The sequence below is a fragment of the Pipistrellus kuhlii genome, unplaced genomic scaffold (assembly GCF_014108245.1).
Source record: "Pipistrellus kuhlii isolate mPipKuh1 unplaced genomic scaffold, mPipKuh1.p scaffold_m20_p_5, whole genome shotgun sequence".
In the NCBI taxonomy this organism is placed as follows: domain Eukaryota; kingdom Metazoa; phylum Chordata; class Mammalia; order Chiroptera; family Vespertilionidae; genus Pipistrellus; species Pipistrellus kuhlii.
In genome coordinates, this window is record NW_023425551.1 from 54121692 (window position 1) to 54149269 (window position 27578).

At 38.7% G+C, this 27578-nt stretch overlaps 1 protein-coding gene across 2 annotated transcripts; it reads right to left on the reverse strand.

Moving 5' to 3' along the window:
- Positions 1–28: 28 nt before the first annotated feature.
- MTO1 (mitochondrial tRNA translation optimization 1) lies at positions 29–27535 on the reverse strand. 2 transcript variants are annotated; one of them, XM_036413498.2, is made up of 12 exons: positions 27208–27532; positions 24033–24232; positions 23837–23954; positions 19640–19929; positions 15993–16105; positions 15705–15895; positions 15208–15338; positions 14504–14708; positions 14254–14425; positions 8646–8764; positions 5817–5977; positions 29–418 (listed from the first exon to the last, which is right to left on the reverse strand). In XM_036413498.2, the coding sequence occupies exons 1-12, from the start codon at positions 27431–27433 to the stop codon at positions 263–265; spliced, it is 2082 nt and encodes a 693-aa protein (XP_036269391.1). In that variant the 5' UTR covers positions 27434–27532; the 3' UTR covers positions 29–262. The 2 variants fall into 2 exon arrangements, with proteins under 2 accessions (XP_036269391.1, XP_036269389.1); XM_036413496.2 differs by having other exon boundaries at positions 14254–14708; positions 27208–27535.
- Positions 27536–27578: the final 43 nt, after the last annotated feature.

Here is a 27578-nt window from a genome sequence, read left to right on the forward strand (position 1 = left end):
CCAACCAACTGAGCCACACCAGTCAGGACACTATATCTCTCTTTAATGGGCTCTGCACAAAGTTATATTAATAGGTATATTAATAGTTATATTAATACACCTGAGAGAAAGAGTATAAATTAAGAGTTTGTAACTAAGCACAATGATAATATCTGTCTTCTTCATTAATGACAAAGCCATAATAATTAATAAGGTTTTCTAATAGAAATACTTATCTCCTACCTATACTCTTACATTGATTATGTCTCTGATGAACAGAAAGCTATAACTGTCTCTTTTCAAGTCTGTCTGTATCACATTGACCAGTTTTGGGCAACTCATTCATAGCTGCCTGTCTTTGTTGAATGGTCTTCACAAATCTGAGCAGATTGACGAGGGCAGCAGGTGTCACTCCAGGTATCCGACTTGCAGCCCCAATCTATGAATTGAAACCACAAGAAAAACAAAGTGAGCTACGTCAAATAAAATTTTCCTTCCAGTGACAGTAACAATTTTAAAAAACAAATCTTTATTGTTCAGATTATTACAATTGTTCCCCCCCCCCCCAGCTCCCCTCCACCTGGTCCCCACTCCACCCTCTGTCCTTACCCCCCCCCCCATAGTTCTCATCCATAGGTATATGATTTTTGTCCAGTCTCTTCCCGTACTCCCCACACAAACACCCCTTTCCTCCTGAGAATTACCAATCCCCTCCCATTCTATGCCCCTGATTCTATTATATTCACCAGTTTATTCTGTTCCTCAGATTTTTAATTCACTTGACTTTTAGATTCACTGGTTGATAGATATGTATGTTGTTCATAATTTTTATCTTTACTTTTTTCTTCTTTTTCTTCTTCTTAAAGAATACCTTTTAGCATTTCATATAATACTGATTTGGTGGTGGTGTATTCCTTTAGCTTTCTCTGATCTGTGAATTTTTTTTTATTAAAATATATTTTATTGATTTTTTACAGAGAGAAAGGGAGATAGAGAGCCAGAAACATCGATGAGAGAGAAACATTGGCCAGCTTCCTCCTGCACACCCCCTACCAGGGATGTGCCCACAACCACTGTACATGCCCTTGACCGGAATCGAACCTGGGACCTTTCAGTCGGCAGACCGACGCTCTACCACTGAGCCAAACCGGTTTCGGCAAATCTGTGAAGCTTTTTTTTATCTGCCCTTCAATTCTGAATGATAACTTTGCTGGGTAGAGTAATCTTGGTTGTAAGTTCTCACTATTCATCACTTTGAATATTTCTTGCCACTCCCGTCTGGCCTTCATAGTTTCTGTTGAGAAATCAGCTGACAATCTTATGGGTGCTCCCTTGTAGGTAATTTTTTCTCTTGCTGCTTGTAAGATTCTCTGTCTTTTGCTCTTGGCATTTTAATTATGATGTGTCTTGGTGTGGGCCTCTTTGCATTCCTTTTGTTTGGGGTTCTGTGTGCTTCCTGGACTTGTAAGTCTACTTCTTTCACCAGGTGGGGGAAGTTTTCTGACATTATTTCTTCAAATAGGTTTTCAGTATCTTGCTCTCCCTTCTTCTGGCACTCCCATAATTCTGATGTTGGTACACTTAAAGTTGTCCCAGAGGCTTCTTACACTATCTTCAACTTTCTGGATTCTCTTCTCTTCTTGCTTCTCTGTAAGAGTGGCCTTTTCCTCTTGGTATTCCAAATCTTTGACTTGATTCTTGCGTTCTAGCCTGCTGTTGGGTGTCTATAATATTTTTTTATTTCAGTCAGTGTATGTTTAATTTCTAGTTGGTTTAATTTCTTTTTCATATTCTCGAGGGTCTCATTAAATTTATCAGCCTTTTCTAGGAAATTCTTGAAAAACCATATAACGGTGGTTTTGAACTCTATATCGTCTTTTGTTCTGCTCCATTTCTTTTGTTTGAGATCTCCTTCCTTTTCTCAGCATTTTCGCTGCTTATGCAAAAGCAGCTGTGTGGAGCCTGGGTGGGTTTGTAGAATGTGTGGGGCAGGATCTCAGGACATCACTAGGCTGGGGTATTGCAAACAACAATGGCTGCTGTCAGAAATCTCTGCTTTTCAGCGTTTCCAAGTCCCTGCATTCCTCTGCAGAAGTCACCCCTCACTTTCAGACCCGATGGCCGACAAACCAGCTTCTCCCCATAGGAGTCTGGGTCCCCGCATGACCCCAGATACTGGATTTCAAAGTGATCGGGAGCTTGTTTCCCTTCTGACTGAAAAAAATCCGCGTGCCCAGTTGCCCTCCACCAGCCCGATTCGAGTGCCTCCGTACCTAGGCTTTTTAGTGCTTGTGCTCCTTTCTTTTTCAACCAGCTTTCCTGTGGTTTTGGGTGATAGACATTTTGTCTTTTAGTTGTAGTTTTGAAATTGTTGTGCGAGGTGGCAGATTAGTTGCTCACCTACGCCACCATCTTGGTTTTTTCGACAGTAACAATTTATATATTACAATTTATAAAATACTTTCAAAACTATTACCTTAATGTTTTCAAAAATAACTATAAAATAGGTAATGTTATTATCTCCCTTTTTAAAAATATATATTTTATTGATTTTTTACAGAGAGGAAGGGAGAGGGTTAGAGAATTAGAAACATTGATGAGCAAGAAACATTGATCAGCTGCCTCCTGCACACTCTCTAGTGGGTATGTGCCTGCAACCAAGGTACATGCCCTTGACCGGAATCGAACCTGGGATCCTTGAATACGCAGGCCGACGCTCTATCCACTGAGCCAAACTGGTTAGAGGCCCCCCCCTTTTTTTTTAAATGGGAAAAATGAGGCTTAGCGAAAATAAAATGACTTGTCCAAGATCACATAAATAACAGATGTTGGGACACTTACTTTTTCTTTTCATTAAACTAATGTAACATCCCTAGCAGTGTGTTGGGCAGCACCCTATAATTAATCTCAACATTTCTGTGTTGTATTTTTATAATGAAATATATAAATATTAACTCTAAGTGATGTAATGACTAACCCCAGGCCAATTCAGGTCAGTTTTGCCACCAAATGAGTCTACAACAAACATTTATCAGAGCTTTTTGTATTTTAGAACTTGAGTAAAGGATTGTGAGCCTGATGACCAGTGCTATCGAACTGAATTTTCTGTGATAATGGAAATTTTCTATAACATTTGCACTCAAAAAATGTATGTCCAACATGATAGCCACTAGCCATATGTAACCACTGAGCACCTGAAATGTGGCTAATATGAGTGAATAGTTGAATTTTAATTCTTAAAAATTTTAATTAATGTAAATGGTCTATTTGACTAGTAGCCATAATACTAGGCAGTATAGCCTATGACTATCCATAAAAATATAACCCCCAAACGAATAGTATATATAGAGGTATAAAATTTAAGGCTTATTTCCATGGTTTCCATGCCTATTGCTAGGAACAACATGCCATATTTATGAAATCACTCCTTCCTTTAAAAATCATTAAATATTTTTGTTCTCTAGCCTGTCTGGCTCAGTGGATAGAGCGTCAGCCTACAGACTGAAAGGTCCATGTTCAATTCCAGCCAAGGGCATATACCTTGGTTGTGGTACATCCCCAGTGGAAGGTGTACAGGAGGCAGCTGATCTATGTTTCTCTCTCATCGATGTTTCTAACTCTCTATCCCTCCCCCTTCCTCTCAGTAAAGTCAATAAAATATATTAAAAAAAATTTTTTTTGTTAAATGCTCCTTTTTTGTTATGAACCACTACTAAAAACAACAAAAAACCCATTGTCATTAAACTATGAGACACCAACAATTTTGAAGGTACAACTTAGCTTTTCAGAGATGTTAAAATGTATGTCTTAGAATCAATAAATACAGCCTGTCAGTCTTTTTTTTAAAAAAAATATATCTTTATTGATTTCAGAGAGGAAGGGAGAAGAAAAGAAAGAGATAGAAACAAGATGAGAGAGAGAATTATTGATCGGCTGCCTCCTGCGCACCCCCCCACTGGGGATCGAGACTGCAACCGGGGCATGTGCCCTTGACCAGAATCGAACCTGGGACCCTTCTTCCACAGGCCGATGTTCTATCCACTGAGCCAAACCAGCCAGGGCCAACCTATTAGTCTTTAGCATTTTTATTAGAAGTTCAATACTATACACAACGAAGATTTTTATGGACATTTACAGATGTGTGTCTGTATGTGTACAAGCATGTAGCTGCACATACAGGTGCACACGCATGCACACACACCTACACACATACTTGGGCTAAAGCATGGGGCAGGAAACCTCTTCGGCTCCCCTTTCTCCTAGTTGCTCTCAAGGCCACACTACTGAGTCCCTAGACAGGGAACCGAGAAGTGATTTGAAAATCACCAAATTATAATCGAATTCTTGACTTGTGGTTATTTAGACTAAGATTTTTCCTCTTAAAAATATATTGACATCTGTCATAGAAAGAGATACTGAAAATAAGAAGTTACTTTTTTATGATGAACTAAACCTTAGTTATATGATGATGGTAACTCCAGGTTTAAAAAAGAAAGCACCGTGGAAACTAAAGAGAAAATAAACAAATGGGATTACATCAAAATAAAAACTGCACAGCAAAGGAAACCACCAATAAAACAAGAAAGCCCACTGCATGGGAGAACATATTCAACAATGATGTCAACAATAAGAGTTTAATCTCCAACATTTATAGGGATCTCATACAATTTAACAAAAAGAACATAAACAATCCAATAAAAAATAGACAACCGATCTAAATAGACACTTTTCAAAAGAAGACAGAAGGCCAAGAAACATATGAAAACTGCTTAAAGTCACTTATTATCACAGAGATGCAAATTAATATATATATTTTATTGATTTTTTTACAGAGGAAAGAAGAGATAGAGAGCTAGAAACGTTGATGAGAGAGAAACATCGACCAGCTGCCTCTTGCACACCCCCTACTGGGGATGTGCCCGCAACCAACGTACATGCCCTTGACTGGAATTGAACCTGGGACCTTTTAGTCCGCAGACTGATGCTCTATGGCTGAGCCAAACCGGTTTTGGCAGAGAGATGCAAATTAAAACAACAATGCGGTACTATCTTACACCTGTCAGAATGGCTATCATCAACAAATCAACAAACGACAAGTGCTGGTGAGGATGTGGAAAAAAGGAACCCTCGTGCATTGCTGGTGGGAATGCAGACTAGTGCAGCCACTATGAAGAACAGTATGGAGTTTCCTCAAAAAACTAAAAATGGAACTCCTATTTGACCCAGTGATCCCACTTCTAGGAATATATCCCAAGAAACTAGGAACACCAATCAGAAAGGATATATGCACCCCTATGTTCATAGCAGCACAATTCACCATAGCTAAGATCTGGAAACAGCCTAAGTGCCCATCAGCAGATGAGTGGATTAAAAAACTGTGGTACATCTACACAATGGAATACTAGGATGCGGCAAAGAAGAAGGAGTTCTTACCATTTGCAACAACATGGATAGAATTGGAGAGCATTATGCTAAGTGAAATTAGCCAGGCAGAGAAAGATAAATATCACATGATCTCACTCATTTGTGGAATATATGAACAATATAAACTGATGAACAAAAAATATATCCAGAGACAGAGGAACATCAATCAGACCGTCAAACCTCAGAGAAGGTGGGAGTAAGGGGGAGAGACCAACAGAGGGACTGTGTGCATGCATATGAGCCTAATCAATGGACACAGACAACGGGGGGGGGGGGGGGGGGCATGAGTAGGGGTGTAAGGACATATATGTAAAAAATAAAAATTAATAAATAAAAAAATTTATAAGAAAAAGAAAAAAGCAAGCACTGGCTCTAATTTTTAACCTATTCCTATCCACTGCCCGTTTTCTTACCGTCTGTGGGCGACTGAAATGTAGCTTCTCTCGAACTTCCTGGGACAAAGACACATCCCTGAGAGTCAAATAATCCAGGTCTTTCGGCAGTTGGAGGGCTTCATCTCGCTGAATGTCCTTTATTTCTTGTTGCTGATGGAACAATACTGTTTCATAAGTGGCTGGTGAACAAAATAAATTATGTCATGATAGATTACATTAACAAGTTACATTTTTATAACCTTTTATAATTTATAAAGAGCTTTTGCTGCATTATCTCATTCAACACCATGAGAGAGGTGGGGTTACCTGTTCCCTTTCGCAGTGCTGGTGAGAATGCAGACTAGTGCAACCACTGTGGAGAATAGTATGGAGTTTCCTCAAAAAACTAAAAATGGAACTCCCATTTGACCCAGTGATCCCACTTCTAGGAATATATCCCAAGAAACTAGGAACACCAATCAGAAAGGATATATGCACCTCTATGTTCATAGCAGCACAATTCACCATAGCTAAGATCTGGAAACAGCCTAAGTGCCCATCAGCAGATGAGTGGATTAAAAAACTGTGGTACATCTACACACTGGAATACTACACTATGGTAAAGAAGAAGGAGATTAAAGCTAAAATAGAGGGAATATCTAACATATTACTACAATATCTGTCTGGTAGTTTACTGACTGGCCTTTCACTTCAAAACTTTGGAAAATTAAAAGAGAAATTGTGTTTCTTCTCATGCAAATTTTGGTGGAACATCCCTCAAAAGGCTGTGGGTTTGAATTTTAAGTCCTAAAGGACAGATGTTTCTTCAAGAAAATGTTTCTGAATTATGAACATATAAAGCTGTATTTTTTTTACGTAAAGCTTCTCAAATAATTTAAATAAGGTTTTACTCAGACATAAAGTTAAAAAGGTAATTCAGCCATTATTTTATAATTAAAGCATTTTGTTCTTAGAAACATAAACTCAAAATGTATTTTAAAACCTAACCTGAGGTAGTCACTCTGTCCTGTTCAAGAAATGTTTTCTCTGAAGGTTTTGGTAGCACCTGCTTCCATCACTTGTCTGGTAGCCAGAAAATCTCAGCCTGGCTCTGCCAATGAATTGCCCTCTAACTATCGGCATGTCATAATCATTCTGGCCCTCCATTTGTTTATCTAGAAAATTTAAGGGCTAACTTAGATGACTTCTGATGGTCAAAGGGTGGTTGTGAAGTACACAGGCTTTAGACAAGCTAGATTCAATCCCAGCTCTGCCACTCACCAGTTGTGTGTTTTTTGGAAAATTACCACTTATCTGTAAAATTAAGGTAATAATGCTAATACCTATTCTTCATAGGACATCTACAAGTATCAAATGAAATAATGCACATAAAGGGCTTACTACAACATTGCAAAATAACAATATAGTACAACAAATTGTAATACAACTTTATGACTCATGAATAGACAAGGGATAATTGGATATAAATGAGAAAACATATATGTTAAAGTATATTTAATCTTTCAAATATGTATATAGCAAAAACATCAGAGATAATATAAAGAATCTGAAACCGATTTCTGCCTTTAAGAAACTTAAAAGATCCTCTAGTGGAAAAACTGTGAAGTAACTAGAAAACCACTGATATGTCTTATATTTTAACCTAGTGTGGTTTCTTTTAGGCCATGGATATTAATTAAGAGTCTTTATTTACAAACAAGTTAAATTATTCTGGATTATTCTAACCTGAACCTGGTGATTTACTGGACAAATTAAGTTGCAAATCAAGTTAAAAATGAAGAATTTAATCACCTTTTTTCAATGCTAGGATCCTAAACGTTCAATAAAGTAATTTTTACTTAATACAGAAATCATGATATCGAAATAAAAGGTATTACTTCTTATACATTAGTACACTACTAGTGTCTGATTATTTGAAAGAATGATTCTAGAGTTTAAATGGGTTTTCTTTTGTTGCTAGGCTTTTGTTAACTTGCATGGAGGGACGGCAGGCAGCATTTGGGTCATCCTATGAAAGCAGCCAAAGCGTAGCAAGTGATAGGCCTCTCTGGAACTGATAGAAGATGCCACTGCTAGCAAGAATGTAGCATTCTTACCACATTCGCTGGGCCAAGGAGCTTTAAAATCCTTTCCTGTTTGAACAGTGCATCATCATCACCCAATTTTTCCTACTATTCTCCCCATTTCATTCTGTTACTTGCCTTTTGACCCAGATAATTTCCACCCCAGGAAAACACTTCCTCTATCAAAATACAGAAGCTGATCTTATTCTCAGTATTTTTATGTTTGAAATTTTTCATAATGAAAAACTTTTTAAAAGTCTTCTGTAGCTTTGAGGGTCAATACACTGACTCAGAGTAGGACCCAAGAGTATGGATTTCTTTGCCTGATAAAATAAGTAGTTATTGGTAAAAATGTTCTAGTATACTGTCAAAGCCAAATATAGTAATATTTTTCTCATTATTAGAATATTATATGAGGAAACTGTAAAAAGGAAGTTCAAGAAAAAAAAAAAAAGAGTTGTTGCTTTTTTCTTTAAGGGATTTACAGTAGTAGTTCCTAAACTTGAAATGTGCACTGTAATCACATGGGGATCTTGTAAAATGCAGATGTTCACTCAGTGGGTCTGCAGTGGAGCCTGATAGTCTGCATTCTTAACAAGCTCCCACGTGTTGCAATGCTCCTAACCTGGGAACTCCACTTTGAGTAGCACAGAGCCTAACACTATGCTGGTCCTATGATAATAATGGCTCCTCTTAAAATAGAGCTCTGCTGTCCATTCATAATTTATACAAACAGCAAAGAGATAATATATATAGGCATCTTAAGTAAAAGAAGTATTTCTACCTTCTATTTTCAGTCTTTCAGCTAGCTCTCTACATTGAGTGTACTTCTTCAAGGGTCCTGGAACAGCCTTTGCCAATAACTCCAGGTCAACTTCCTCATACTTAAGAACATCTAGAGCTCTGCAAATACACAAAAAATTCATTAACAAAGGGGCCCATACAACACAAGACAGATTAAGAACAGGATTCCTTGGAAATAATAATCTCAGAATAAATAATATCAAGACAATTAATTTTTTCCATGGACAGTGAATAAATGCAGCAGCATCTGCAACACAGAACCTCAATAAGATGTGTGTGATTCTCCCCAACTCCCTTCCCTTATCATGAGAAATGAGATGTTGGTAAAGTTTGCATTGCTATAATCCATTTGTCCTTTCTTGTAAGGACAGAATATCTTTTGATAAGAAGGGTTTGACTGAATTCCGTAAGAATTTACATCTAAGCCATAGCCATGTAACCCATGTTCTGTAAGAGAGTCATCCTTTTGCATGCTCGGATCCAGCTGAAGGAAGTCTCCTGCTTGCTCCAAGACTGCAAAATATTCTATAGTTTCTCTCATTTTGTGTGGTTTTCACAATGCCCCAATCTGTACAATTTCCCTATATTTACTGACATAATTCATTTTATTTACTAACTTTGATCTTTCTTTCTTCTTGTTGGTTGTCTTTTTAATAAATGCTGCCCACCCAAAACCAATTAAAACAAGTCATTATCAAATTAACAGGAAGTCAGACCTGCCCATCTAGGGGTCCCAAGTACTCCCAGGCTTCCTACCAACCTTCTTTAAGTCCATTCTATTATCACAGTCATGCAGATGTCTGACTCATCTATCCCTCAGGAAGCCTGCTCTAGGAAAGTCCAGAAATTCTGTCTCCACAGGGACTGGACAACTAATTACAGAGGCCTCAGCAGATAAGCTACACTGAAGCTATAGAACCAGATGCTCCAAAAGGGTAATTGTTATCAATTTCAGAAATTACAGAACACTAGAGGCCCGGTGCACAAATTCATGTATGGGTGGGGTCCCTCGGCCTGGCTGGCAATCTTGGGGCTGTCTTGCCCAGTTGGGGCCCATTGTGGTTGGCCAGCCAGGGGGAAGAGACTGTGGGAGGTTGGCCGGCTGCAGGAGATTGGCTGTGGGAGCGCACTGTGTTGAGCGCCTGCCCCTTGGTGGTCAGTGCATGTCATAGCTATAGGCCAGTCAAAATGGTTGCTTAGGCTTTTATGTATATAGATAAAAATGGAATGCACTTCCTAATGACTAACCCCAAAAAAGAGTTACTTTGGAATCAAGTAGGGTTGTGACCCCGAAGAAGAACCCTTGACCGCTGAAAGCAGTTTAGCTCAGTGGATAGAGTGTCAGCCTAGGGACTAAAAGATCCTGGGTTCGATTCTGATCAAGGGCATATACCTTGGTTGTGGGCACATGCCCAGTAGGGGGTGTGCAAGAGGCAGCTGATCCGATGATTCTCTCTCATCGATGTTTCTAACACTCTATCCCTCTCTTTAAAAAAAATCAATAAAATAGATATTTTTTAAAAAATCTGCTTTGGATATGCTTATCTTTAAAAAACAAACAAACAAATAAAAAACCTTGACCATCTAACTTATTAAAAAAAAAAATAACCCTTTTTTTTACAAGGCTTGGTTCACAGGTCTAGACTTAAGGACATACTCTGAGTCAAGCCTAAGCCTCAAAGTACAGAGGTCTGGCACACTTCAACAGAAGATCAGAGAACTTCTGAGCCACCTAACTCATTAATAGGTTTTTGTGTAATCTTGACAAGAAATGAATGTGCACATGCATTTGTGTATCTCTCTGGTTAAAGTGCCTGCTCAACCCAGCTGGTGTGGCTCAGTGGTTGAGCATCAACCTATGAACCAGAAGGTTTGATTCCTGGTCAGAACACATGCCTGGTTTGCAGGCTCAATCCCCAGTGAGGAGTGTGCGGGAAGCAGTTGATCAATGATTTCTCTCATTTTTGATACTTCTCTCTCTCTCTCTCTCTCTCGCAGTTGATCAATGATTTCTCTCATTTTTGATACTTCTCCCTCTCTCTCTCTCTCTCTCTCTCTCTCTCTCTCTCTCTCTCTCTCTCTCTCTCTCTCTCTTCCTTTCTCTCTGAAATCAATTAAAAAAAAAAAGCCTGTTCAAAGTCTGGTTCAACTTGTCAGTGCTCAGCACAGAGCCTGGCATGTATGCAGTAAAAGCAATCAAAGTATTTTGACCAACTTTCTATCTTTTTAGTTTTATTTACTGAGGATTGATAAAGTGAGTTCATTTAGGATATTAAATGTCAACATAATCAAAATATAAATTTTTAATATAAAAAACAGTAAGTTAAAAAGAAGTAAATTCATTTAGAGATGCTGAATGCGAGGCTATCAATATTGTGCTGAAATCAAATACGGGGCACTGGGACCCTGTTTCCTCCTTAAGGGAAAGAACAAAATTGAAAAGGAAAGCATTTGACCAAATTACTTTTTTTTTTTTTAAATCACCTTAATCATAGGATTTGTTGGATAAAGGTAAAATTGTAGCCTCCTTTTACATCTTCTTATCATCAATTAGCATTTTAAACTGAGTTGAAAACAATCGCTCCCCTGCTTTCACTATGACCTCAAACATATTAGTCATATTTAATGCAACTTCTAATTATATAAATTTGAAATAGTGTGATATTTGATCAAAACAAAACATAATGTCATATATTCCTTGTGCAAAGTTTGAAATAATGTGTAACTTCCTAAATTTAAACAAACAGCCATAAAATTGAGTAAATACAATTATGAACTATGTTTATACTATCTGTCAGTGCCACTTAGCTGGTAAACAAATATATCCATCAACCTTATTTGTGAATCAAGCTGTCATTCCTGTGAATGTCTTTGATTTGGGTGACTACTATGCAGGTTATTTAATAATTACTGTTACTATAATTAAAAATCTGTTTAACAGCCAACCTCATACTCAATGGGCAAAATCTAAAAGCATTTCCTTAAGATGAGGAACAAGACAAGGGTGTCCACGTCCATCGCTCTCATTCAACATAGCACTAGAAGTCCTTGCCACAGCAATCAGACAAGAGAAATAAAAGGCATCCAAATTGGAAAGGAGAAAGTAATACTCATTATTCACAGATGACATGATACCACACACAGAAAACCTTAAAAACCTCTCCAAAAAACTGTCAGATCTACTAAACCAATTTGGCAGAGTAGCAGGATACAAAATTAACATCCATAAATCAATAGCATTTTTATACACCAATAATGAATCCTCAGAAAAAGTAACTAAAAAAAAAATCCCATTTACCATTGCAACAACAAAAAGATAGTATACTTGGGAATAAACTTAACCAAGGAGGTAAAAGACCTATACTCGGAAGAATTTAGGACAATGAAAAGGAAAGAGAGGAAGACCCAAAAAAGTGGAAGCATATACCGTGTTCATAGACTGGAAGAATTAACATAATTAAAATGTCCATATTACCCAGAGCAATCTACAGATTCAATGCAATCCCGATTAAAATGTCAATGGCATATTTCACAGATCTAGAACAAATATTCCAAATACTTATAATAATAATAATAATAATAATAATAATAAAAAGACCCTTAATAGCCACAGAAGTCTTGAGAAAGAACAAAGTTAGAGGGATCACAATACCAGATATCAAAATATACTACAAAGCCACTGTAATCAAAACAGCCTGGTGCTGTCACAGAATAGAAATCTTAGAAATTGACCCATGACCATATAGCCAATTAATATTTGACAAAGAAGGTAAAAGCATACAATGAAATAAAGATAATCTCTTCAATAAATGGTGTTGGGAAAATTGAACAGGTACATAAAAACCAAAACAAAACAAACTAGACCACCAACTTACACCATACACAAGAATAAATTCAGATTGGATAAAAGACATAAATGTAAAACATGAAACCATAAAAATCCTAGAAGAAAACATAGACAGTAAGATCTCATTTTTACCGATACATTGCCTAGAGCACATGTGTCAAACACAAGGCCCGAGGGCCAAATCCGTCCCGCCAGGCCTTGCAATGTGGCCCGCACCGCGCTGTCATCACTGCACTCCGCTGCATTTCCATCACAATGACAGTTTATGACTGTTCAGTAAACCATTCAGCCCGAGATTTAGGCTGGATTTTAGATTTTGGCCCCTTCTCTGATTGAGTTCGACACCCCTAGCCTAGAGCAAGGGAAACAAAAGAAAAAATTAACAAATGGGACTACAACAAACTAAAAAGCTTCTGTACAACAAAAGAAGCTATCAACAAGATGAAAAGGGAGCCCAATGTATGGGAAAACATACTCCCAATGATACATCTGATAAGGGTTTAATTTCCATAATATACTAAGAACCCATACACCTCAACACCAGGAAGACTAACAGCCCAATTAAAAAATGGACAAAGCACGTGAATAGACATTTCTCCAAAGAGGACATACAGATGACTAACAGGCACATGAAAAAATGCTCAAAGTCACTAATCATCAGGGAGAGGCAAATAAAAGTGACAATGAGCTATCACTTCATACCTGCCAGAATGGCTACTAATCAATAAATTAATAAACAACAAGTACTGGTGAGGATGTGGAGAAATGGGAATCCTAGTACACTGCTGGTATAAATGCAGACTGGTGCAGCTACTGTGGAAATCAGAATAGAGGTGTCTCAAAAAACTAAAAATGGATCTGCCATTTAATCCAGTGATCCCACTTCTGGGAATATATCCTAAGAATCCCAAAACACCATTCAGAAAGAATATATACACCCCTCTGTTCATGGAAGCATTATTTACAATAGCTAAGATCTAGAAAACATCCCAAGTGTCCATCAGTAGATGAGTGGATAAGAAAGCTGTGGTACATTTACACAATGGAATACTATGCATCTGTAAAGGATATCTTACCCTTTGAGACAACATGGAGGGACCTAGAAACTATTATGTTAAGTGAAATATTTCAGAGAAAGACAAATATCACATAATCTCACTTATAAGTGGATTCTCATGAACAAAATAAACTGAAAAACCAAACAGATCCAGAGACATGGAAACATGTAACAGACTGACAATTCTGAGGGAAGTGGGAGGGGGAAGGAAGAGATGAACCAAAGAACATATATGCATATGTACATAACCCATGTTGAAGGTCTGGGGAGGGGGCTAGAAGAGGGAGGGGGGACAAAAAGGGGACATATGTAATTCTTTTAACAATAAAGATAAATTTTAAAAAAATAAGTAGGGAGTTTTTAATGTCTCTCTGAAATGATCTCGTTTTTTTTGTTTTTTTAAAATATATATTTTATTGATTTTTTTACAGAGAGGAAGAGAGAAGGATAGAGAGTTAGAAACATCGATGAGAGAGAATCATCGATCAGCTGCCTCTTGCACACTCCCCACTGGGGATGTGCCCGCAACCAAGGTACATGCCCTTGACCGGAATTGAACCCGGGACCTTTCAGTCCGCAGGCTGACGCTCTATCCATTGAGCCAAACCGGTTTCGGCATGATCTCGTTTTTTTTTATAAATTCTGTAATTTGTAAGTTCTGTAACTGATATTAAAAATGCATACCTGATAGATACAACTTTACCCATACTTATAGAAGCCTCTGGGATTAACTTTTTCCATTTAGAACTTGAAAACTCAATGGATTTTAACATAGAAATGCCTTCTTCTAAAGAAGACTTCATCCAAGAAGCTCTTTCATATCTTTGTTGGGACACACAGCCAGCTTCCTTACACCCTAGAAGAAGGCAGGAGAGAACATGAGAGAGGTCTGAGAGAAGAGTAAACCTGGTTGGCAGACTCAGCGAAGAGTTACCTCGGAATGTGAGGCGGCTGTCAGCATTATCAGGGCGCAGTGACAAACGGAACTCTGCTCGGCTGGTAAACATTCGGTACGGTTCGTTGGTGCCATGTGTGGTGAGGTCATCAATCAGGACTCCTATGTAGCCTTCTGTCCGGCTAACAACAAAAGGAGGCTTGCGTCTGACCCGAAGACTTGCATTGATTCCAGCTATGACACCCTACAAGAGGACTGAAATGTTTAAAAGGCCATTATGAACTGATAAAAAGCTGTCCTGTTCAGAACACTACCTAGTAAAATAGCATGGGGCAGCAAGAAAGCAGGCACTGCCAGAATGGATAGACTAGAGGTAGAAAATCTGAACCTTACTTAGAAACAGAATATGGGTTATGTACCACTTTACAACACTATGATTCATTCAATACATGCCTAAAAACTTTTTTAGCCTTTTCCCATTTATAAAAAGAATAAAACTTCCCATTTAATAATAACACATGATCAATTTAGTAAAGTTATTTTAAAAGAATAAAGACACAAGTGTTTTTTTTTTTAAATCCTATTGCATACAATAACCATCTCCACATAACCTGAAACAGAAATGTCTTCTATTAGTTATGCATTGTATCTAAGATCTATATAATTATCGTAACACATTAAAAGGAGGAACACCAGTTAATTAGTCCCTTTCTGTTTACATTAACATTTGAACAAACCCTTACTTGGGCCGCAGCTTCCTCATAACCAGTAGTGCCATTTATCTGTCCAGCGAAGAAGAGCCGTTGCACCAAATGAGTCTCGAGAGAAGGAGTGATCTGACGGGGGTCTAAGTAATCATACTGAACACCATAGCCTGACCAAAGAATAATGGTACAAAGTAAGTAAAAACAGAGCTGGACTTGCCTCAAGGTAGAGGTGCAAATATTATCATTAAATGCTATTCAAAAATGGACACAGACACTGAGGGGGATGGGGGAGGGCATGTGCTGGAGGGTAGGGGAGGCCGGGTGGAAGTCAATGGGGAAAAAAGGAGACATAAAATATTACTATTTGTAATACTTTAAACAATAAAAGAAAAAAAAATGAAGACTATTTTAAATGCCAAGTTGTTGGGCTTTGTCTTCTGAGGCTCTAAGCAGCCCTGACTGCAGTTACAACCTCTTCTATCTGCTAAGATGATGCTGAGCTCCTACTGAAGGGCGGCTGTGATTCTCTTTACCTGGCTGGATCATTTTAGCTTTCTCCAAGCCTCTGATGCATGTGATCATTTTCTCTTGTAATTCAGCTGGCAGCGTCACAGATAACCCTTGGGGGTAGATGAGGTCAGAATCTATTCCTTCAGGTTCCAACCAAACCTGATGTAAACGGTTTGGAAAACGCAAAACCTTTGATTCAATGGAAGGACAGTATCTAGAAAAGGACATTGAAATTAAAAAATTTAATTGAACAAATGAAAGAGGCTGGCATCATTTCTTAAAGTAACTGAGCAGTCGCACTTTCTCCTTACCGGGGTCCTTTTGTAGTTTCCTTAATGTGACTATTAAGATGCAGGTTCTCAAGGATAATCTCATCCACTCTAGGGTTGGTGTGAGTCAAGTAACACGGCAGCTGATCTTCTGGCTAAAACACATGAATTAGTTATAACACTTTCGCCTCTCTACTAGTTTGCTTCTTATTCAAATAGACTGCACACATAATATTGGATGATGTTAAGAAATGATGTTTTTGCTGGATGTGATAATAGTACTATGGTTAATTCTTATATAACATTTTTATCTGTTAAAGACATATAATGAAGTATTTATAAGTGAAATGATGAGATATTTGAGATTGTTGATGAAAATCTGCAAGAAGAAAATATTAAGGGAAGATAAAAACAAGAATGCCAAAAAAAAGTTATTTGTTGAAGCTGGGTGATGGACACACAGATTCATTATACTATTTCTTCTATTCTCTATATAAACTTAAATTTTATAATAAAAGTTTTAAAATACATATTCCAAGAAAGTATTATCACAATTTATATTTTCCAAAAGCAAAAATATAAAAGTGAGTTTTCAAAAAAGAAAAAAACACACACAACAATATTTGAAGCCACTCATTAGGATAACGCTTACAAGAAACTAGAACCATTATTATTAGTCCTCAATTCTAAAAACACAATATACTTTTTTTTTTTTTTAATATTCAAAAGACAAGGCAAAAGTAACCTGTACTCTTAAAAAATGTCAGTATTGTACAAGACTGAAGAATTATTTCAGATGAAAGAGAGATGGCCCTAACCAGTTTGGCTCAGTGGATAGAGCATCAGCCTGCAGACTGAAGGGTCTCAGGTTCTATTCTGGCCAAGGGCAATGCCTGGGTTGTGGGCTTGATCTCCAGTGGGGGGCAGGCAGGGGGCAGCCAATCAATGATTCTCTCTCATCATTGATGTTTCTATCTCTCTCTCTCCCGTCTCCCTTCCTCTCTGAAATCATATATATATATATATATATATAGATATCTATATCTATATCTATATCTATATATATTTTAAACATCGTTTTAATATATTTTATTGATATTTTACAGAGAGGAAGAGAAAGAGATAGAGAGTTAGAAATATCGATGAGAGAGAATCGTTGATCAGCTGCCTCTTGCACACCCCCCTCTGGGGATGTGCCTGCAACCAAGGTACATGCTCTTGACCAAAATCGAACCCGGGACCCTTCAGTCCCCAGGTTCTATCCATTGAGCCAAACCGGTTTTGGCTGAAATCATAAATTTTTTTTTAAAGAGAAATGATGATTAAATATATGATCTTAGATTGGGGAAAAAAATGACTGCTATTAAAGGACAATACTGGGATAATCAGTAAAATCTGACTCTGAACATAATATCAGACTAGAGGCCCAGTACACAAATTTGTACACAGGTGGGGTCTGGCCAGCCTGCCCCAATCAGAGCGATCAGGCCAGCTGGCTGGCCAGGAAGAGGGGCCACAGGCAGTTGGCTGGCTGGCCCTTCCTCCTGGTCAAACTCCTAGTTGAACTCCTGGTCGAACTCCAGATCGAGGGGACAATTTGCATATTAGCCTTTTATTATATAGGATAATACTATTGAATCAATGTTAAATTCCCCAAATTTTATCACTGAATTGAGGTTCTATAAGAGGATGTTTTTGTGTTTAGTTGAGATACAGACTGAACTATTTAGGGGTAAAGGGTCATGATCTTTGCAATTTGCTCTCAAATGTATCAGACAAAAAAGAAGCGTCAGAATGAATGTGTACTGGTGAGATAGATACGTTTGTCAAAATCCACAGACTGTATGACAGCCACAGAGAGTGAATGCAGATGTAAACTTTGGACCCTCTGTGTGATCATGATGTATCGATGCAGATTCCTGGACTGTGACCAACACACAATTCTGATACAGGATGTCGATAGGATAGTGGAGCAATGGAAGGCTCTGAGTGTGCATGGTGCATGTGCCTGAGCGTGTGTTGGGGGAGGGAGAGCAGCAACAACAACAACAAAGTATGAGTGTGTAATCTACTGTTTTATACTATATATAAATCTATATATAGACATATAGGTATATATCTAGAGAGAAAGAAATATGATAAATTGCCGAAACCGGTTTGGCTCAATGGATAGAGCGTCGGCTTGGGGACTGAAGGGACCCGGGTTCGATTCCGGTCAAGGGCACGTACCTTGGTTGCGAGCATATCCCCAGTAGGGGGTGTGCAAGAGGCAGCTGATCGATGACACTCTCTCTCATCGATGTTTCTAACTCTCTATCTCTCTCCCTTCCTCTCTGTACAAAATCAATAAAATATATATTAAAAAAAAAGAAAGAAATATGATAAATTATTAACAGTGGATGAATTTCAATGGTTTGTAGGAGATTATTCTAGTTGCCTTGCAATTTTTCTATAGGTATAAGATTGTTTCAAAAAGTTTAAATAGGGCCAAAACTGGTTTGGCTCAGTGGATAGAGTGTCAGTCTGCGGACTGAAAGGTCCCAGGTTCGATTCCGGTCAAGGGCATGTATAATACATTGGTTGCGGGCACATCCCCAATGGGGAGTGTGCAGGAGGCAACTGGTCAATGTTTCTTTTTCATCGACGTTTCTAGCTCTCTAACCTTCTCCCTTCCTCTCTGTGGAAAATCAATAAAATATATTAAAAAATAAATAAATAAATAAAGAGCACCAGCTCCTCTCTCTCTCTCTCTCTCTCTATATATATATGTATGTTTAAATAGGCAAAGTTATTAAAGAAATAACTTAAGAACATATGGGAAAATGACCCAATCAGCCAAATTAACTAATCCTTTAAAAGATCCTTTTTTTTTTTTTTTTTTTTTGCATTAAGTAATAGTGATATAAAGTGCATTGCTACTAGGAGAGAGAGAGAGAGAGAGAGAGAGAGAGAGAGAGAGAGAGAGGGAGGAAGAGAGAGAGAGAGAGAGATATCACAAAAGAAAGAGAGAAAGGGAAGCAGAGAAGAAGGATGTGTTAGGCTATACAGACAGTCCTCAAGTTACGTCGGACTCGATGTATATCATTTGGTGCTACATCGCCATCTCCCATTTATTTATAAAAAAAAAAAAAAAAAAAAAAAGATGTTCCATCATTTTGACGTATGTTCATATATGCCTTCATGTTGTTATTTATTTATCACAAGTAAAGGTCAGGAATTGTTACCTTTTAAAATTTTTTAAAAATATATATTTTATTTCTTTTTTACAGAGAGGAAGGGAGAGGGATAGAGATTTAGAAACATCGATGAAAGAGAAATATCAATCAGCTGCCTCCTGCACACCTCCTACTGGGGATGTGCCTGCAACCAAGGTACACACCCTTGACCGGAATCGAACCTGGGACCCTCCAGTCCACAGGTTGATGCTCTATGCACTGAGCCAAATCAGCCAGGGCATCTTTTAAATTTTTTTAATGTTTCACTTCATTACTGCTGTGTATGTGCTCCATGTGAGTGATGTAGGTGCTTATGTGGGTGGGTTCCAACTTACGGCCAAAATTGCGTTACATCGCGCGGTAGGAACCATAGAAACCATAGGAACTAATCTCTGACGTAACCCGAGGACCTACTGTATCCTTCTGTGAATGACCAATATTTATCTGTAAAGCCAGATTTTCATAATTACTTACCTTAATCCACACTGTTTCATTAATAAAGCTGAATGGTATGGATGGATTATCTGGTGTTTGCTTGTTTAGAATGCTGAAATTAATGGAGTCTTTGGCAATTCGGGGTGGAGTCCCAGTCTTCAATCTTCCCACCACAAACCCCAACTTCTCCAGAGTCTGAGCCAACCCAATGGAAGGCTGGTCTCCTAAACGTCCTGCCGGATGCATCTCCAATCCAATTACAATCATGCCTCTCAGAAATGTCCCAGCAGTCAGAATCACGCTGTCTGCATATACTTTGCTTCCATCCACTAAAGGATAGGAAAGACAGTAAAAATCAAGTTCTAATTGTTACTATGGATCAAACTGAAATGTGACTACGTTAGAACTACAGAAAAACTTTCTCTTTAGAAATTTGAGAAATAATTTCAAATGAGTAAGAAGGCTACATGTTATCAATCTCTAGAATCCAAGAAAGTTGGGAGGGAGAACATAATGTACTATCATCTATTCACATGTTCCTAAAATTATACCAGCACTAAAAAAGATTAAATCAATTGATTTTAAAAATTAATTTAGGTAAGACTTCTGGTTAACAGTAAATCTTATAGACTACCTCATATAATTCCTTCTTCCTCCTGAAACTTCAAGAAAATGAAATAAAGGAGCAAAAGGGTATAAAACCACAAGGACAATGAGTGGGAGAGACTTGTCAAAAGATGAGACATTTCAAAATATTTTTAGAAGACAGAAAGTGGTTGGAAAAGTGATAAATGACCTCGCAAATGGGAGAAGACTGTAAATCAAGAATCTGAAGAGAATACACCAATGAGGATGAACTAATTAGCCCTATAAAGCCCAGGAAAAGGGAGAACTGAGGAATGTAGGAATGAAGCTTAGGGCTGAAATAAAGAGAAATATTGATAGATGGAATCTACACATAAAGGTTATATCCACACACAATTCCTTACAGAAAATTTAGGTTTATTCTTTGGGCAATGGGGAGTTACTGTTTAATAGAAATAGTTTCAATTTAGGATGATGAGAAAGTTCAGAAAGTTGAGGAAATAGATAGTAGTGAGTTCTATAATATTGTGGATGGACTTAGCAACACTCAATTGTACACTTAAAAATGGCTAAAATGCCCAGCTGGAGTAAATCAATTGGTTGAGCATTGTCTTGTGCATTGAAAGGTTCTTGGGTCAATACCCAGACAGGGCACATACCTAGGTTGTGGGTTCAATCCCTGGTTGGGGCACATATGGGAGGCAACCAATCAGTTTTCTCTCTCACACTGATGTCTTTCTCCATCTCCCTACCCCCACTTTCCTCTCTTTAAGCATGTTCTAAGGTAAGGATATTTTTTAAAAAAGGCAGACCCTGCCAGAGTGGCTCAGAGGTTGATTGTCAACCAGAAACCAAGAGGTGAATGAGCAAGAGGCAGACAATTAATGATGTTCCTCTCTCATCGATGTTTTTATCTCTCTATCCCACTCCCTTCCTCTCTCTTTAAAAATCATTAAATACACATATTTTTTTAAAAAGGCAAATTTTATGTTATGTTTACTTCCCCATTTTGCTGGACTATATCTTTTAGTAGCTTCCTAAGAAAAGATGCATGGGAAGTAGGTTTTGTGAGTCTTTGTATATCTATAAATTAATATTCTCCCCTTAAACTCAACTCTGAATTTGGCTGAGAATAGAATTCTAGTTTAAATCATATTTTTTCCCCTGAGAATTTTTACTGTCTTGCTCCATTTTCTAGTTTCCAGTTTTACTGTGAAGAAGATCAGTGCATATTTACTTAATTTTTTTTTTGTATATGACCCCCCCCTCCCCTTTCTAAAAGCTTCTAGGATCTTGTATGTGTCTCTGGTGTTCTGAAATTTTAAAATGTGTGGTCTTGGTTCATTCATTATATACTAGGTGTTCTCCTGAAACTAGAAATCTGTGTTGCAGATTAAAAAAAAAGTTCTATTATTAAGCCTATAAAGTAGACAGGTTAAAAAATAGCATTTAAAGATAGGAAATTAAGTAATAAAAACATAAATAAAGGTATAAGGTCTATACTAACAAAAATAATGTAATCATTAAATTTGCAGAGGATAGAAAACAGAATAGAGAAAAGGGAAATAAATTACTCATAGTGGAAAGTCAACAAACACTGACAGGAAGAAAGAAAAGATTAAGTATAGTATATAAAATTATAGTTATTAAAATAATCACCAGAACAAAAATACAAGCTTCTAAAAAAGAAACATAGTTCCCAGATGCAAAGCAAACACAGACTGTGTTTTTTAAAAAAGTACAGGTCAGTGTATATAATATGCTGTTATGTGAAACATACACACACACACACACACACACACACGAAGATACACGTATATTCACAGATAGAAAGACTATCCAAGACACTTAGCAATGCTCCTGAAGAACAACACTGATTGGTTGGGGGACAGATGAGAGAGAGACCATCTTTTCATGCTATGTTCTTTTGTCCTCTTTAAACTGTTTACTATGTATATATGTATTCCGCATTTTAAAAAATTAATAAATCTGAAATTTTATAATAGGGAAATTAAGTTAAGATCTTTATTTTAATTATATTTTTATGAATTTCAGAGAGGAAGGGAGAGGGAGAGATAGAAACATCAATGAAGAGAGAGAATCATTGATCAATGCCTCCTGCATGCCTCCTACTTGGAACCAAGCCCAAAACTGGGCATGTGCCCTGATCGGGTATTAGAATTGTGACCTCCTGGTTCATAGGCTAATAATGCTCAACCACTCAGCCATACCAGCCAGTCTCAAGATTTGTATTGTAAATGTTGAGATTCTCCAGCACAGTTCCTCTCATCATTTTTTTAAAATAATTTTTTAAATATATTTTATTGATTTTTTATAGAGAGGAAGGGAGAGAGATAGAGAGCTAGAAACATCGATGAGAGAGAGACATAGACCAACTGCCTCCTGCACATCCCCCACCGGGGATGTGCCTGCAAGCAGTGTACATGCCCTTGACCGGAATCGAACCCAGGACTCTTCAGTCCGCAGGCCGATGCTCTATCCACTGAGTCAAACCGGTTTCGGCATCTCTCATCATTTAAAAAAATATATTTTTTATTTATTTCAGAGAAGAAGGGAGAGGGAGAGAGAGAAACATTAATGATGAGAATCACTGATCATCTGCCTCCTGCACACACCCAACTAAGGATCCTGCCCGCAACCCAGACATGTGCCCTTAACTGGAATCGAACATGGGAACTTCAGTCTGCAGGCTGATGCTTTATCCACTGAGCCAAACCAGTTAGGGGCTATACACATTTTTAAATTCTACTTGATTTTTATAAAAGTTAGGTGCATGTGATATTTTGATTAAAAAATTAATACATAACCCTTTTAAAATATATTTTATTGATTGATTTTTTACAGATAGGAGGGGAGAGAGATAGAGAGCTAGAAATGTCGATGAGAGAAACATCGACCAGCTGCCTCTTGTACACCCTCTACCGGGGATGTGTCCACAACCAACGTACATGCCCCTAACCAGAATCGAACCTGGGACCTTTCAGTCCGCAGACCGACGCTCTACCACTGAGCTGAACCGGTTTTGGCAATACGTAACCCTTTTAAATATAAAACATATGCCAAAACCGGTTTGGCTCAGTGGATAGAGCGTCAGCTTGGGGACTGAAGGGTCCCTGGTTCGATTCCGGTCAAGGGCATGTACCTTGGTTGCGGCCACATCCCCAGTGGGAGGTGTGCAAGAGGCAGCTGATCGATGACTCTCTCATTGATGTTTCTAACTCTCTGTCCCTCTCTCTTCCTCTCTGTGAAAAATCAATAAAATATATTTTTTTAAAATATATAAATGAATAAATAAATAAATATAAAACATAATAATCTTATAAATATAAGCTTCAAAGATTTAAGATCAGAACTAGAAAAAATAAAAAGTACAACAGAAAAAAAAAAACAAGAGAAAAAAGACTCAATTATTCAGGCTAAAGTCCTACGGGTGGTACAGATGAGCCCATAATTTGACTAAGCTTCACAAATGCCAAAATGAAAGAATTCTGATCTTTTTATAGTTTTCCTCATTCATGAAGAGAAAACACAACAATCTCCTAGAAAAGTAAATATCCCCATATTCTGCTCTAAAATAAATTGCTTACAGGGAGTCTGATACTGTTATTATCATCTATAACTAGTACATACCCAAAACAACACCACTGACGCGGCATTTCCCAGTGTGCTCAGGTTCTGGTTCTGTAAGTATAAGATCTTCTACGGCTCCCTCCTGAACAGTAAGCAGTGGTGTATTTAGGATTTCTTTCTGTCAAAAGAGAGTGCAAGTTGAAACAACAGTTAAACGTTCACTACTATCTCTCCTGCTTTCGTGCCTTATTCTCACCTGCATGTTCTGTTTATAGAGTTTCCTATCAATTTGAGCTCTCAGACCCCAAACAGCTGGTCCCTTACGCCGGTTTAATACTTTGTAATGTATACCAGACTGGTCACAGATTCGGGAACACAGGCCATCCAAAGCATCCACTTCCCTCATTAAATGCCCCTTTCCGATACCACCAAAGGAAGGATTACAGGACATCTGACCTAAAGAAACAGACAAAATAAATTTATGAGCACTTCGCAATACGGTAGTGAGTGCAATAGAAAATTGTTTGTACAAGTGGCTAGAATCAGCTCATGTGATAAAAAATAAGAGAGTTGAAACAAACACTAAAAAGAAAATTCCAAAGTCCCAATAGGGCACAATTCAAGCAATCTGGAAGACAAACATTTGCCTGTAGTATCCTTTCAATCTTTTCTTTGATGCATATTTTATTTCATTAGTTTGCCTTTTCCTTTAAAATATGGTTTTTGAAATCTTTACCTCATGAAACCTTTCCAAATCAAGAATACTTTAAAGTAATCTTGGGAGTGGTCCACTGTTATTCAATTATGTCTTCTATAAATGCCATCTCTATTTTCTTTTTTGCAGAAATAATTAAATTATAAGTTTCCTTAAAGTAAAAACCATATTTTATATCTCTTCTTTAAAATTTCCTAGTCTTTTTTTTTTTTTTTAATATTTTATTGATTTTGTACAGAGAGGAAGGGAGAGAGATAGAGAGTTAGAAACATCGATGAGAGAGAGTCATCGATCAGCTGCCTCTTGCACACCCCCTACTGGGGATATGCCCGCAACCAAGGTACATGCCCTTGACCGGAATCGAACCCGGGACCTTTCAGTCCCCAAGCCGACGCTCTGTCCATTGAGCCAAACCAGTCTTGGCAAATTTCCTAGTCTTATTTGGAGGTCTGGATATTGCTACTCATCAAAATGACTTACCTTTATTTTTTTTAAATGATTTGAGAGAGAGAGGAAGGGAGTGAGAGAAAGAGAAACAGAGAGAGGAAGAGAGAGAGTGATAGATATCAATTTGTTGTTCCACTTATTTATGCATTGTGCCCTGTCTGGGAATCAAACACAACCTTAGTGTATCAGGGATGATGCTCTAACCTACTGAGCAACTGGGCCAGGGATAATGATGTAGCTTTTAATATCCATTATATATCAGTTAATTTTACAAAAATTTCTGAACCCCACTAATTTCTGACATTTTCTTAAACTTTGACCCCCGGAAATGAGTCTCCTCCTACACAGAAAAGGGAAAAAACAAAACACTTAAAACATCAAAAATTATTGAAATTCCACTACTTTCTTTTTAAAAAAAATATACGTTTATTGATTTCAGAGAAGAAGGAAGATGTAGAGACAGACTGAAACATCAATGATGAGAGAGAATCATTGATCGGCTGCCTCCTGCATGTCCCACAATGGGGATCAAGCTTGCAACCTGGGCATATGTCCTGATTGGGATGGAACCTTGACCTCCTGTTTCATAGGTTGATGTGCAACCACTGAGCCACAATGGCTTAGCTCCACTACTCTTCTATAGCCCTAAACTAGACAACTTCTAGGCCCTTTATTAAATGAGTGTAACTATATTACAAGCCTATTTATAAAATTTACATTTGTGAAGGTCAAATGCAAAGGAATCCTCATCTTTTTAAACTGCTGAAAACTTTTTCTCAAATATCAATACATGCCTACAAGGAGCTTTTCTCCTTATAGGCATAAAAGTTGAATAAGTCACTCACTCTCTTTTGCTTAGTCCTCAAAATTTTTCACAACAGAGAACTCCAGGAAGCCAGCATTCATTCCCAATCGTTTGGAGTTGGAATAAGATCTAGTGATCATCTGGGCTCTTAAATAGAGGCTACTAACATCCCAAGTGTGGCACCAGTACCTGAGGTGGACAGTGGTAGTAGAAATGTATAAATCAGTAAATTTTTCACTGTACTAAAAAATTTAAGTCAGCTATGTAGAAAAGCTGATGGTAAAACAACAGTTAACAACTGACCACTTAATATGGGCCAGCCATTATCCCAGGAGAGTTGCACGTACACTGAGTGGCCAGATTATTATGATTTCTGAACGTATAATAATCTGGCCACTCAGTGTATACCCTATAAAAGGCTAATATGCAAATTGTCCCCTCCACCAGGAGTTCGACTAGTAGGCAGGCTGGCTAACTGCCCATGTCCCCTTCTCCTGGCCAGGCTGGCTGGACCCCACCCATGCACGAATTCAAGCACCGGGAATTATATATTAAAGGCCCAGTGCATGAATTAGGACACACCTGAAGAGTCCCAGGATCGATTCTGGTCACTGGAACATGCCTGTTTGCAGGTGGATGTGCAGGAAGCAGGCAATCAATGATTCTCTCTCATCATTGATGTTTGTATCTCTCTTTCCCTCTCCCTTCCTCTCTGAAATCAATAAAGATATATATATATATATATATATATATATATATATATATATATATAGAGAGAGAGAGAGAGAGAGAGAGAGAGAGAGAGAGAGAGAGAGAGGGGGGGGGGGAGGGAGGGAGATTAGGCATAGCCGATTTAGCTCTGTGCATTAGAGAATTGGCCTGTGGACTCATGGGTTCTGGGTTCCATTCTGATCAAGAGCATGTACCTCAGTGGAAGGCTCTATCCCCCGCCCTGGTCAGGGCAGGCACGGGAGGGAACCAGTCACAAAACGAGGGAACAAACATCCAGCAGAAACATAGAATGCAACAAAAGGTAGCATCCTTCTTCAAAACAAAGTTTTGAGAAAAAAACACAGCGATCATTTGTAAACGATCACTAATAATGTTAATTCCCTCTTTAGCCAAAGCAACAAGCTAGTAAAGGCTAAAGGGCAATGAAATCAGAAGCTATCAGCTAAGTAGAATATTCTGTTTCCCCCTTTCCGAAGGCACCGCCCCCCACATCCTGCAAGCTACTGTTTCTGTCGGCGGCAGCACAACCCGCGGTCCCGGCAGAGCCTAAGCCAGAGTCCTGACCCGGCCCCGATTCCGCGAGACACGTCGGGCCCAAACCACTGACCCCAGGATTCCCACCAGCCTCGGGGGAGGGAACAGGGGGCCACAGCAGGCACTGGGAGGGGGAGAGGGGGACTGATTATTCGCAACCCGCGTCCCACGCCAAGCTCCACAGCGGCTGCCGCTCACCGATCGTGTCCACCCGGTGCGTGAGGAGCAGAGTCCGGGAGCCGCACCGCGCGGCCGCCGCGGCCGCCTCCGTGCCCGCGTGCCCGCCGCCCACCACCACCACGTCGTAGCGCGGGGTCCCGGGCGCAGCGCTAGCGCTGTCGCCGCTGAGCCGGGCCGGCGGCGGGACGTGCTGTTTGGCGAGGGAGGCGGCGACCCAGCGCCCGCAGCCTCGGAGAGAGAACATGGCTGGAGGCGGCAGAGCCCGCCTGACTCCACACCAGACTCGAGCAACGCGCAACGGTAAAGGGTAAAGGGCACCGGAGGGAATCTTCAGGGCGCAGCCGCCTTGCTCTGACGTCACGGCGCAGCGCGTCTCCGTCCAGCGTCGC